The 14,440-nt window shown below is 34.5% G+C and overlaps 1 protein-coding gene across 1 annotated transcript in view; it reads right to left on the bottom strand.

The window, feature by feature from the left end:
- Positions 1-5,706: 5,706 nt before the first annotated feature.
- asf1 (histone chaperone asf1) overlaps positions 5,707-14,440 on the bottom strand; it is a 65,783-nt gene continuing 57,049 nt past the window's right edge. Inside the window, exon 4 of the mRNA XM_090401465.1 lies at positions 5,707-6,753. Within this exon, the coding sequence (XP_090257591.1) occupies positions 6,559-6,753 (195 nt within the window). The 3' untranslated portion in view covers positions 5,707-6,558. The remainder of the gene's footprint in view (positions 6,754-14,440) is intronic.

Raw genomic sequence — 14,440 nt, 5'->3', positions numbered from 1 at the left:
AATGTGGGCAAATATGAGAATGGGGAACTGGACAATGAGACTTATTTGTACCTATGGTCCCACAGAAGGTTCTACTAAGGTAGAAGTGGAGGAATTTTTTGAGGCTTTAGAAAAAGCAACTGACACAATGAAAAAGGAAAAGTTGGTCCTTGTTGGGGATCTAAATAGTAGAGTAGGAAATGATTGTGAGACATACAAAAATATTTTGGGAAAATTTGGACAAAAGAGCAAAGCTAATAATAATGGCAAATATCTGTTGGATTTCTGCTCAGGAAATGGACTGGTTATTACTAACACCATGTTCGAACATAAAAATGTGCACAAATTCACATGGAGAGAAGAGGCTAGGAATAAGAAAAGTCTCATTGACTATGTTATTGTTGATAGTGATGTTTTCTCCCTGGTGCAGGACACCAGAGTGTACAGAGGATTTGAAATTGGAAGTGATCACTATTTAGTCTTGAGCAGGATAAAATTGAATTTCATATTGAAAAGAATAACATGTAAGAAAGTTTTAAAGCGAATAAAAGTTGAGCAGCTCTCAGATGTAAACTGTAGACTAAAATACAGAAATATTATTGAAAAGAAAATGAAAGAGTTTGAGAACAGGAATCAAACCTTGGAGATTCAGTGGCAAACTCTGAAGGAAACATTGATTGATTCTGCCAGAGAGGCATGTGGTGAGGTTGTGTGCAAAGATAAAAAAAATCAGAACTCCCTGGTGGACACAGGAAGTTAAAGAGTCAGTGAAGGAAAAGAAGAAAGCATATCAAAAGTTCCTGGCAAATAAGTCAGCTTTTACTCTTACAGAATACAGAGACAAATGTAAGAAAGCTAAACAGTGTGTAAAACTAGCTAAACAAAAGTCATGGGAGGACTTTGGCAAGAATATAGAAAATCAATATCAAGAAGGTGGCAAAATATTCTGGAGGTTGTTGAAGAAGCTTAGGAATGGAGGAAAGAGTGCTGTAAAAGGAATTAGAGATGATAAAGGTGAAATGAAAACAGGAGAAAAAGATATCCTTGAAGTATGGAGTAATTACTTTGAAAAACTGCTAAATGAAACAAGCAGTGATGACAGCACAGTGATAAAAAACACTGACCAGGCATGCAGTCAGGAATACATATCCATACTTGAAGTAGAAAAAGCCATCAAAGGCTTGAAATGTGGAAAGGCAGCAGGAGTAGATGATATTCGACCAGAAATGCTGAAGTATGGTGGTATAAGAGTCTTACAGTGGCTGCACTGCATAGTTCAGAAAGCCTGGACAGAGGGACGAATTCCCGATGATTGGAGTAGAGCTCTCATAGTACCCATATATAAAAAGGGAAATAAAACTGAATGTGAGAATTACAGAGGTATTTCCCTACTGAGTGTTCCTGGCAAGATCTATGCAAGTATACTTGAGAAACGGTTGAGAAGAATTGTGGAAGAAAAGCTTGGTGAAGAACAAGCTGGATTCAGGCCAAATAGAGGCTGTCAGGATCAGATCTTCACTTTACGACAAATAGTCGAGAAAGCATGGGGAATATAACAAAGATCTGTATTTAAGTTTTGTCGATTTGGAAAAGGCATATGACAAGGTGCCAAGAGAGAAGCTATTCAATACGCTGCAGTTATATGGTGTCAATGGGGCATTATATCAAGCAATACTTAGTCTTTATTTGAGTTGTGAGTCAGCAGTTAGAATTGAAGGAAGTACAGGAAGATGGTTTAATGTTAAATCTGGTGTGAGACAAGGATGTACATTATCCCCTCTGTTATTCATTATCTATATGGATCACATTATGAAGGAATGTGGTATTAAACCTGATATCAAAATTGGAGATGTTAATGTCAGCTCTTTGCTTTATGCAGATGATGTTATACTTCTAAATAAATCCGCTACAAGTCTGCAAGATTCTCTGACTAAATTGAATAGCTGTTGTAATAGATATGGTATGAAGGTCAGCAATAAAAAGACAAAGACAATGAAAATAGGCAGAATCATTGAAAATGTCAACTGTGTTGTGAATGGAGAACCTGTGGAACAAGTAAAACATTTCAGCTACTTAGGCACAATTTTTACTGAAGATGGTAAACTAAATATAGAAATAGACAACAGAAACAACAAAGCTGGTATCGTGGGAAGTCAATTGAATAAATTCATATGGAATAAGAAAGAAATTAGTCGGAACACTAAATTAGCTGTATACAAGACTGTGTTCAAACCAATTTTAACTTATGGATCTGAGAGCTGGGTCAAAAGTAAAACACTTGACCAAAGACTAGAGACCACAGATATGAGAGTCCTGAGAAAGATTAGAGGCGTGAACAGATGGCATCAATGGCAATATCATATTAAAAATGAGGATATTAGTCAAAGAACTTGACATTGTCAGCATCCAGGAATGCGTTAGCAGAGCTAATCTCAGATGGTATGGTCACTTAAATAGAATTGGAGAGGAAAGATTAGCAAAACAAGTGTTCTCTGCCAGGTTGGCAGGAAAACGACCCAGAGGAAGACCAAGATATAGGTGGATTGATACGGTACAAAGTGCCTTAGACGATAGAAATATAAGATCTGATAATGTTGGAGTCTTGACAAGTAACAGACTGATTTGGAGGAAAATTGTAGATAGGAAGTTAGTAATGATGTAATTTTTTCATATAGTACTGTCATATCCTGTACACCCCTTGAGGGTACATGGCAGGAATTTGATGATGATGATGACTAAATCTGGAATATAACTAAGTTGCTGAACGTCCCATGAGAAATTCAGCTATTCAAACAAAATAAAGAGGATGTCCTTCCTCTACAGACTTCTCTGCAATCATACTGTTCAACAGCTTTTGATCGAATTCAGAAATGTAGTTATTCTTTACTTTTAAGATATGTGTTAGATGCATACATGAGGTTAGTTGGTAGGTTTGTAGCATGTTAGTACCACGTATGGGAAATTCTTTATTATTTGTAATTCCAAGAGTATTTTAGTTGAATCAGACAAAAAAAAAGGATTTGTGGTGATACACCTTCCCATATACAGGTCACACTGTTAAATTCATTGTGATCAAGTTTGAAATATGGTTGTTTCTGATACTGCTTATGGTGCTCTGAAAAATTCTGACAGTGCACTAAAATGAAGGGAGGGAGAAAGAGAGAGAGAGAAACTGTTTTCTCTTTAGACAGATCGATAGGTTGCATTGTTTAACTGATTTTCCTATGTCTGGAATCCCGTCATTTCTTGTATTTATAAAGGTCTTAAGAAATTGCAATGGAACCTTGTATGCAAAGGTAACATCGGTGACGTGACATCATTGAATTTTTTTTTTTTTTTTTGTTGTTTACTAAAATTAAATAGTTGTTTATTTTGCTTATGATTAATATGATTAATTTGCTTATGAGTAATCTGATGGAGCTAAATTTCTGGGAAATTTAGCTCCATCAGATTACAAGAAAGACAAAGGAGCAGATTTGCTTCCTCCTCCTACATATAGTTCACTCATTTGACAAAATTTGAAATCAGACAACAGAAAATAATATTGCTACCACAGACTGCATTAGAAGAATCATATTTAAAAAAGGTGAGCCAAGTTCTGAGAAAGTAAGAGGTTGGCTGGAACTCAGCAATTAGACAGATGAGTTTATCATTTTAATCACTTAAAACATAATAATTAGTTACTGCTAAGTATAGTACGAAGTAGCTACTTCTAAATTGCAAAACCCTTGCTTCCTTAGTATTACTCAGCTCATATTTTTTAAAATTAAATTTTTCTTTTTATGAGATTGCTTAGACAGATACTCAGCAACTGGTATAGCAGACAAAAAAAAGCATGATATTTCTTCTCACATGGCTTGCTATACAGCATGTTTTTTTTTTTTTTTTTTTAAATTTACTCACTGCCATATTAATACATCGAAGTCCTATGAAATATGGCTGAACATTTCTTATCTCATTAACAGAAACTCTCATTCTGTTGAGTCTCAAATGTATTAAGCCACTTTAAGTACAGAATTATGCAGTTTTCATACATGTGTTCGCAGATGTATACACACACATGAATTTCAATTTTGTTTATCAGCATGTGCAATTGTATTTAGATGTCTTTAAAAACAATAAGACCACTCATTTTTATTTTATTTAATATTATTATTATTATTTATTATTTTTTTTACAAATGACAACTTTTCAACTGTTTTTGCTTTAGACAACAGCCCCAAAAATCTGAGTACAGGTGTCATCACTCTCCAACTGCAAGACCCATATCCTATCATCACAATATGTCCATATATAGCACTGATGTGCCATCTTGCAACTTTTCATATGTGGATCAAACAAAGAAAATGCACTATGGAAGTACCCCAAATTACTGGAGGAAAAAAAATAATTGGCCAGGTTGGCTATGTGTATGAAACCCATCACAAGATGTGGGAGCAGGGTGCGTATGAGTGTTTTGCCCACCATTCTGCTTATTTGACGTCTGGAAGGTATTGAGAAAAAGTATCTTTTGTCCACCCATTTTATGTGCTATAGGTTTATAACCTCGTTAAAACACAGATATGGACTAAAATCACTACCTTTTTCATTTTCATGATATTTCAATTAATATTCGACTATCAATTCAATATGCAGAGATTGTGTTCACTAAGAATACTTAAAGAATTGGTTAACCTGACAACAGAAATTAATCACTATTTTCAGCAATGTTCAAGTGAGACCCATATTTAGAAAACTAGGTATTTATTTGCAACGATAATTTTAATGGGAGAGAGATGTAAAAAATAAATTTCAGTATGATTGGTTGAGTGAATAATTAAAACATCCTCTTTTGAACAATTATTTGCAAAAGATTGATCCCATGCTTGATGCAAACTTTTATGACTGAGCAAGACTTTTAAAAAGTTGGTGTTATGAAAAAACTGATATTCAATTTCAAAACCTGAGCTTAGTTTTTGGTGATAAAAGTATTATTTTATGGATTTCTACTTTCGCAGAGAAAAAAATCTATAGGAAGCAGGCTGGAAAATTCACTGAAAGAAAAAGCAATGATATTCAGAATAACAAATGCTTGGTTAATATGTAGGTGATAAAAACTGAATCAGGTAAGAATACAATCTGTAATAATCTCTCCAACTATAATTAATAAAAACACAATGCTAATAACTGAATTTAGGGAAAAACTTTCTATAACTTTTTAAAAGACATTTATTTATATATATATATTTTTAATAGCAAATATTCTTTAATATTATCATTATAGACATTTCTTGTGACTAGGTCAAGTTTCACAAGTATTTATAATGAAAGTTACAAAAATCTGCTGATTATTATTAATTCTATAAGAACTGTTCACTTTGGAATTTGTAAAAAATATATTGTTATCATTACTGTTTTAGGAATCTCAGAAGTGTTTTGAATACCAAACTGATGTCAATACTACAAGCAAAGTTTAATTCCTGATTTTTTTTTTTTTTTTTGTCATTAGATGCAGAAGAAAATTATAAATTTGTAAGATGCTGAAAAAAGCAGTTATACACAATTTAGCATATATGGGAAATTTTTTTTTTTTTTAATAATAATAATAAAAAACTAAGCTCTTCCCAATCCTTTCCCACCCAAGCAAAAGTGTGTGAATTCAATGATACTTAGTATGGCATGTGACAAATATTAAGAATGGAGTAGAAATAAAGTGTAAGAGAACAATTCACAATAAATGAAATGCCATTCAGTTAAATTAACTGACTTTACTCCAAAGAATTAAGAAGTTTAACTTTATAAATTTATATTAAGTATTTACAAAAATTTCAGGAACCCAATGTAAAGCTACAATACAACAAACTAGATGAATATCCAGGCCAAATGTTACACAGTTTAAAGTTTGTTGGGCTACTTTTCCTCATTGTGAAAAGTATTTTCCTTTCAATTCTGTCAACAACCTATTTATGCAATGCATATTAGTTACAGGCAATAATTTCACAGTAAAAGCAGATATGAAAAATTAGTGCTTGGGTATTGTGCGTTTCTTTTACCACTGGCTGATATGAATAAGTCATTCAAACTATTTAAAATAAGGATCTGTATGTTATCAATATTAGATGCACATCATCACTATTAGGCAAGTCAATAAAAAATAAACTGCTGCTTTTTTTGGAAATGCTTCCCCCCCCCCCCTCTTAAAAAAATAATGCACAGCACTATTATGTATATATATATATATATAAAAAAAAGGAAAGGAAATACTGATTTCAAGTAAAATATGCATTGACCTAACTATGCATTATCAAAATACTGGCAGGACTGTCAAGAGATCTCTGAAATTCTTTTAATATGTATATATACTTATTAGCAATGGGCAATAACCGAATCACAGGTCAGCTTTATGGCGATTCATTTCACTTTTTTCTGTTTCTCATGCTTATAAAATTAAAAGTAGACCAAGATTTTATACTGTTTCAGAAAAAAGTTCCATGTTACTTAGAATAACTAAGTTTATTTTTCTTTCACTTTCACGCAATACTGCCATACCAAACAATGTCTGAAATATGCAAAAATTAAAGCTTTCAGCTATGTAATTCTTTACATCACTTCCATACTGTGACTGCTATCTTGCATCATTGCTGGCTTCAGTGGTCCAGTACTATCTTCTGACATTGGTATCTGGTTAGGATCCAGGGTGTGTGTTGGAGGAATATTTTCTTCTCCAGGATTGTCATCCCAATCTATTTTAAACCTTGTTACTCTTGGACTAGTTGCTAAGATGTTCCTCTGAAGCTAGAAAATAATAAAATTCTATGGTTAACTCACTTAAAATTAAATCTTAAAAATAAATATTGAAAAAAATTCCAAACAACATGGCTGTGATGCTAGCATATCATGTCTGTAACCTTCATGTTCTTTAAACCAATTTGCTCATTTTGAAGGATGAAAAACACTGCTGCCTGCATATGAGACTGGCTAATTCACCTTCAGATGAAAAAGAAAAATCTTCACATTCTAGATATGCTTCAAACCCAGATCTTTCCAGAGTGAAGGACATCATCGATACTAACTAAGCTTTGGAAGCTTTCAACAACTCCAATATCATCTCTAGTAAACTGTATTAAAAGGTGCGCAGGACACACACAAGACTTGCATTACGATGCAATCTTACTGATAATCCTGGTAACATATGTTAGTGGGTGAATGCATTACCTAACAGAAAGTATTAAAGACATACCATAATAAGCAATCCCAATGAGAGGAATGGCTGTAATTTCTGGAATGATGTCAGGCTAGATGTGTAACATCTGCAAGTATAGTAGCTTCTTCATTCCTTAATAACAGAGTGCAGTAGGGTAGGATATTCACAGCTCACAGAGGATGCCTTCTGTAGAAACAAAAATCTAGCAGCAACTTTCTGGACAACCTCCACAACTCAGCTCCTGATCCATTAAGACTACCAAATTCTTGGTTCCTTCAAATATAATAAAGCTTTTTCCATCTTCTGAGGTCAAAATGCATGACTTACACTTAATGTTGAAATGACATCCCCATTCTTCAGCCCAGAGTATCAATCTATTCAAATCCACTTGCAATGTCACATAAGAGCATCCTGACATTGCTGTTCTTAATTTGTATACAAAGATCCAGTCTTATGTGTAAAACGTAAAATTTAACTGCTTTGTTTTATTTTGTTCCTAATTAATCGTTACGCAACTTTCTCTGTATGATGAAATTTTATTTTATCTGCGATTTTATTATGTAATTATATTATAATATGTAATATGTATATTATATGAATGTTTGTATGTATGTGTATATAATGAAAATGCATTACATAAATTTTTGTAACTTTATGCATATCATAACCTGGATGAGCTGTCGCTCTTAGGTTACACATATGATTGTTCAACATATTGTACTATTATAAGAAGCTTACAAATAAACATGATTTTTTGATTAAAAAAAAAAATCAGCATCACCTTCTTTTGAACTATTTATGTATATTGATGATTGTCAATACATAAATTAAACATCAATGATTCCAGAACAGAGCCCTGTGACAACCCGTTATCACCTTTCTCTTTAAGGAGCACTCCACCATTCATGATGCACATACTTACCTCTACTGGTCAACCATTCCTGTAAACTGGCTACCAAACTCCAGTAAAATCCAGAAAACTTACATTTGTTCTGTCCACTACACTCGTCATCCTATTATAAATTGTAATCAAGTCACTGAAGCAAGACTTCACCTTAACCCATGCTGCTATCTTAAAATATTTCTATTTTCATTAATCTAGGTTTATAATCTACCTTTAAACAGCCTCATCCACTCTAACACCTTCTCCACTACAATTAAGTGTCAATGACTTGAATTCTCCTTTGTGTGGCACATTTTCTCATCTTTCCACATCTCTGGCACTGTTCCTGTTGCCAACCTCTTGTTGAACAGACAAGACAAGGACACCACCAGCTCCTCTGTGTATTCCTTTAATATACAATGATATGCCATCCAGTCTCATAATGCTATCAACATCAAGCTCATTTAAAATTCTAAACACTCCACATTCCTGAAACATCAGTCTGTCTGTTCCTACTGTTATTCAACATTACACTAAAATCCTCCCCACCAATATGAATTACACTAACAAAACTCACTCAATGAACTTTTCCATATCCTCCATGGACATGATCCTTGTAATGACGTCATCAATTGAAGTCATATTTTCTTCCACTAGCAACCATAAACTTCTCTAAGATTTAACTTTGTACCTCAGTCATCTTTCACATGCAAATTTCTCCTACCTTACTATGCTTGTCCTTCCCCAGCTATGACTTATATTCCTTGTTCTTTAAACATCCTCTGTAACAATAATAAATTTAGTTTAATCCTTTATCCAAGTGTAAGCAAACAAAGTTTACACCTGAAGAATCTTCAGGACTGAGGCAACTCATGGTAAAGGTGGACCAAGCATCACTCCTTGTCTCAGTATCTCCCATAATGCAAAGCACATCTCCTTGTAGACATGTATAATGCTATGCATTAAGGGAAGGGCCACTACCCAGACCAGTTTCAACCTTTATTGAGGTCTTGTCAGTGGGAGCCAGACCCAGAAGCAGCGATACCAAGGCAGAAGCAACAGAAGTCATATTTATCTATATGAGTTGCCAAAAGGTGTACCACCTTATTATTAAATTACTCTGGATTTAGAGAAAGATGTTGGAAGTTTTTTTTCGCTTGGTTAGACTATAATAAATTTAGTTTATTAAATTTATTAATTTACTCAGCAGTTTGAGAATTCAATATCACCATACAAGTTACTTCCTGCATCCAGTCAATCCTCAATAGTTAAAAGTCACTCATTATCATATACCTGAATATTTCTGAATTATCTCTCTCAAATTTCCCAGCTTATAACAAACAACACCAAATATCAAAATTCATACTCGCCTCAACCCCATAGAAAAGGCTCCCAAAGCTATAAATAATCAGATTCTTAAAAATTGCACATGGAGAGGATATAAAACTCTCCTGATATATCAGTAATAACCCCACCACCTCTTTTATCTCGAGTCTTTTTAAGATAAGCTATATTCAATCAGTAAATAAGCAAGAAGCCTATCCCTCGTCCTCCTTATCTTTCTTGCACTGATCCTCATAGCCTTACACTCACAGTTCCACCATCCAATTTTTGTTTCCCTGCCATGAACACTCTTCTTTACTCAAGAAGATCCATCCAGCTTCACACTGCTATTCTCAATGAAATGTAGACCATCTCAAGCAAACAACTCTATCCCTTCAAAATTTCTCCATATATCCACATACTTATACATCATTTCCTAAACATCCTAGTCACCTTCACCAATAATTGTGATCTGATAGTTGAAATGTTTTATTTTTATTTTTTCAAAATATGTTCTCAATTCAAGATGCAGCTGATGTTTTTAATGTTCCTGCCTATTTTCACACACTGGTTTTTTATTGCAGGCTTTCATGCCAAATTTGTTACAAGTTATTCAATTTAGTTAAGACATCCTCAAACTTGTATTGAATTTATTTATAACATCTGCACCAACTAAACTGCTGACTAACTCCAATTCTGATATCAACCCTAATGCCACTTTCATTCATAATGTAATCCATACAGATGATAATATTTGAGATAATATGCACTTTTGTCTCATACCTAATTTTACAACAAAAGCATCTTCCAGTATATCTTTATCTTCAGTTACTTAAATATAAAGAGCTAATAAGCTTCATTTCGGCGATATAAACAATATTTTAAATTAAGGGGATATAAAATCCACATTGCCACATTCCCCCACCTTTGCAACGAGTTGTCCGATATTGTACTACGTACTAGGGTTACTTGCATTAGCTCACGCTAGTGATCGTCGATACTTTATAGTTTACTATATTCGGCATGAAACTCCGATTCCAATCTTTGAGTTTCTTATTCGGTTTTAAAACAATGTGGATATTATATCCCCTTAATTTAAAATATTATTTATATCGCCGAAATGAAGCTTATTAGCTCTTTATATTTAAGTAACTTAATGGTTGCACCTTCTTCGGAAACTCGTATAGCAGAGTATATAAGTTCTTTTCGCTATACACTTTGGTATTATGGTCTAGCTACTCACTGATGAAGCCTCAAAAAAGGCTGAAACCGGTCTGGGTAGTGACCTCCCTCCATAATGTAATAACAGCATATATTTCCTAGGAAATGTGTTTTTACATTATGGAAAATACCTAAGAATAGCGATCTGAACTTTCCCCATCTTTGCAACGAGTTGTCCGATATTGTACTACGTACTAGGGTCACTTGCATTAGCTCACGCTAGTGATCACTGATACTTTATAGTTTACTATATTCGGCATGAAACTCTCCGATTCCAATCTTTGAGTTTCTTATTCGGTTTTAAAACAATGTGGATTTTATATCCCCTTAATTTAAAATATTCTTTATCTTCAGTTTTCATGTCACCTTTATCATCTGTGATTCCTGTTACAGAACTTTTCCCTCTATTTCTAAGCTTTTTCAATAGCCTCCAGAATATTTCACACCTTCCTGTATTTATTTTCTGTTCTCAACAGTCTGCCCATGATTTTTGTTTAGCTAGTTTTACACAGCACTTTGCTTTCTTACATTTTTCTCTGTATTCTCTAAGAGCACAAACTTGCCAGGAACTTTCTATATGCTTTCTTTTTTCTTTTTTTTTTTCTTGACTGCCTCTTTAACTTTCTAAGTCCACTACGGAGTTCTGATTTTTCTATCCTTTCAGACAACCTCACCACATGTCTCTCTGGCTGAATCAATTAGCTTTCTTCAGGTTTTGCCATAGAAATTACAAAGTGTATTTGAGTTTACAGTTCACCTCTGAAAACTGCTCAACTCTGATTCATTAAAAAAAAAAACTTTCTTACATACTCTTCTTTTCAATATGAAATTCAATTTTATCCTGCTCAAAACTAAATAGTGATCACATTTCAAATCCTCTATATACTCATGTGTCATGACCCAGTGGGAAAATATCACTGTCGACAATAACAGTCAATGAGACCTTTCTTATTTCTTACAACTTCTCTTCATGTGAATTTGTGCACATTTTTATGTTGGACCATGGTGTTAGTAATAACTAATCTATGTCCTGAACAGAAATCCAGCAGGCATCTACCATTATTAGCGTTGCACTTTTCTCCAAATTTTCCCAAAACTTTCTTACTCTGCCATTTAGATCTCCAACAAGGACCAATTTTTCTTTTTTTTGTTGTGTCAGCTGCTTTCTCTAATGTCTCAAATATTTCCTCCACAAATGTCACATTGTCTAGTTCCTCATTCTAATATTTGCATACATCACTATTTGATTTTGCCTGCCATTTAAGAAGATTATCCTGATATTTGGTGTTGACTACCATAGATACTCAGTTTTCCCTGAATAATTTTTTTTTCAATTTGTTGCTTAGAAAGACCTCACCTGTTTTTGTCTTCTTTGTTTCAGTCACAGTTATATTGATCTGGTACTTATCCAATTCTTCTGCTAGGTCCATTGATGCTTCTTATGTTGATAGTATCAGTCTTGAGCTCTGCCAAATAGAGCAAAATGATTTATCATTTTGCTTTATTTGGCCTATCACCTTATTATTAAATTGCTCTGGATCAGAGATAGGCATTGTTCTTGTGAACTTCATTGCCATATTGGGCACAGACACAAAGCCACAACAAGAAATTTGAGAATGATCATGCTGTTGACATTTAAAGTGGAGTGAAGGGTTCAGGATGTAGAGCCTAACTGGACAGTTTAGATATCCTGCTGTCACAGATGGTTTAGGTGTGATGAAAGTAGAAATGATATTCCTGGTCAGTATCAGGTGACCATCTCCATGTAAGTATTCTCCTTGTGGTAGGCACTTGATATTTAAATTTTAGAACTGATTCCATCTGGTACACCAAGAATATCCCACTCTAGTTCAACACTTTTTGAGGGATAACTAATTGGTATATTTCTATGAAAAATGTTGCACAAAGGAATTGCTCTATCTTGACTGATTTTAGAGATCATGCCAACCATTTTTCTGAGTGGGCATTCTTCAGACAAGTGTAATATTGGAATGCCATGGCTATCCTGGATATTAATGAGTATTCTCCTCATGATGACTGTTATACTGTCACCCCACCATACCTTGAGCATGGACAAGAAACTTTTTGTGACACTGCTAAACCTTGCAGGCAAGTCCATTAGCCAACTCTCTTATCAGAGCAGTGGCTAAAGTAAAGCAAGACTAACAGGATACCTACACTTTTCAGGTATCCACAGATGACACTGCAAGGCAAATATGGCAACAAGGCACTGGATCCCTGTGATGGTGGTCTGGAAGAGACAGGTAAGGAAGTCTTAAAGAAAAGCACAGCACAAGAATAAGGACTAGAACCATCACCGGGAGATTCCTCACACAGAGGAGGGGGGGGGGGGGCCCAGTAAGCAAACACTTATTTGTATAACACAATACTACGCTGCGAATGGATTAATGCGCTCATAAAGAGATCCTAATATAAATACACTGTCACCAGCTTTACAACTCACATGAATGTTAGTGACCATCACAGTGATATATCTTTACATTAAAGACATTGGAAAGGATTTATAGGAGACATACTGCTATTTGCTATTGATGCAAGGATATTCAGGGTAATCAGTAATGTGAATGACACAAAGCACTTGACGCAATGATTTGACACTTGTTAAATATTTGTACTGATGAGGTATGAGAAAACAGACCTCTTGATGACTTTTTGATTCTGAAATCACCTATCACTATTCTTATTTAACATTTTGCAACATTTCAGAAATGAGGAGACTAAGAAAGTGACAAAAGCATGTTCCCAGGTATGAAGTTCAAGGATGTTAGCAAAACTGTTAGTTTGCAGGAGAGAGAGAGAGATGTGAAAAAGTTGATCGTTTTGGTAGGTACAAATGATTTGAAAGATATAAGATAGAAAGATAAAAGAAAGAGAAATATAGAATTAGAAAAGATATGAAAGAGTTGTTGAAAAAAGCAAAGAGTAAGAAAGTAAGTAAAGACCTCAGTGTACTGCCTTGGTAAGATAGAACAGAACTGAGAAATGGTGTGTAGTTTATAGATGTATGAAGTGAATTTGTTGGATGAAAGCACTTATGCCTCAAGGGACTACATTGCAATGGTTTTACAGTTAGATGTTTGAAGAATGTTGTTTAGTGAGAATTCGGAAGTAAAACACCAGGGACACTAGAGATAGATATTAGGGGGATTAAAGCATGTGTCTAGCCACCCCTGGGACAATTCAGCATGAGTGCAGAAATGACTGAACACCTGGGTGTAGTTTGCCAGGTTTCAAATCTGAATGGGTTGGCAATGATATTATGCAAAGATAACTGTAGGCCCAAGGGAAGGGGATGTTGAAATGCATGTACACGAATTCAGAAATGAGGAGTTTTTTGACATTAGTTATCTTGACTCGGCCAAAAATTAACGGCATCAGCGAGACCTGGCTAATAACAAAGAATGATGTAGTTACAGAGCTAGAACGTAAGGAATACCATATTATCAGAGAAGATAGAGGGAATGGGGCAGGAGAGGAGGTATTATTGATAGCTGAAGAACTTCAATAAAAATAGAAGTTAAGGAGGATTGTAGGTCTAAGAGAGATGTTCATTTGAGGCAAACTTGTTGAGGTCAAGGCCAAAATATACTGCTGGTTGCTGCCATAGACCTGGGAGTACAGAGGAAGATGTGGATGCCATCATCAGCAGATTAGCACAATGAATGCAGGCTGAGCAATTATTATACGGATATAGATTGTGAAGAGGAAAAGGCAAGATGAAAATAGAATTTATACAGTTATCCAGTGTTACACCCTGATACCTTCACTATATGGAATTTTCAGTTGTCATGGTGTAACATGAAGAGAAAATAAAATAAAATCCCTGTATA

Source organism: Typopeltis vanoorti, chromosome 12 (genome assembly GCF_054136105.1).
Source record: "Typopeltis vanoorti isolate ZY-2024b chromosome 12, IOZ_Tvanoo_1.0, whole genome shotgun sequence".
NCBI lineage: Eukaryota > Metazoa > Arthropoda > Arachnida > Uropygi > Thelyphonidae > Typopeltis > Typopeltis vanoorti.
Note: the sequence above shows the minus strand (reverse complement) of the source record. Positions and strands in the feature narration are given on the sequence as shown.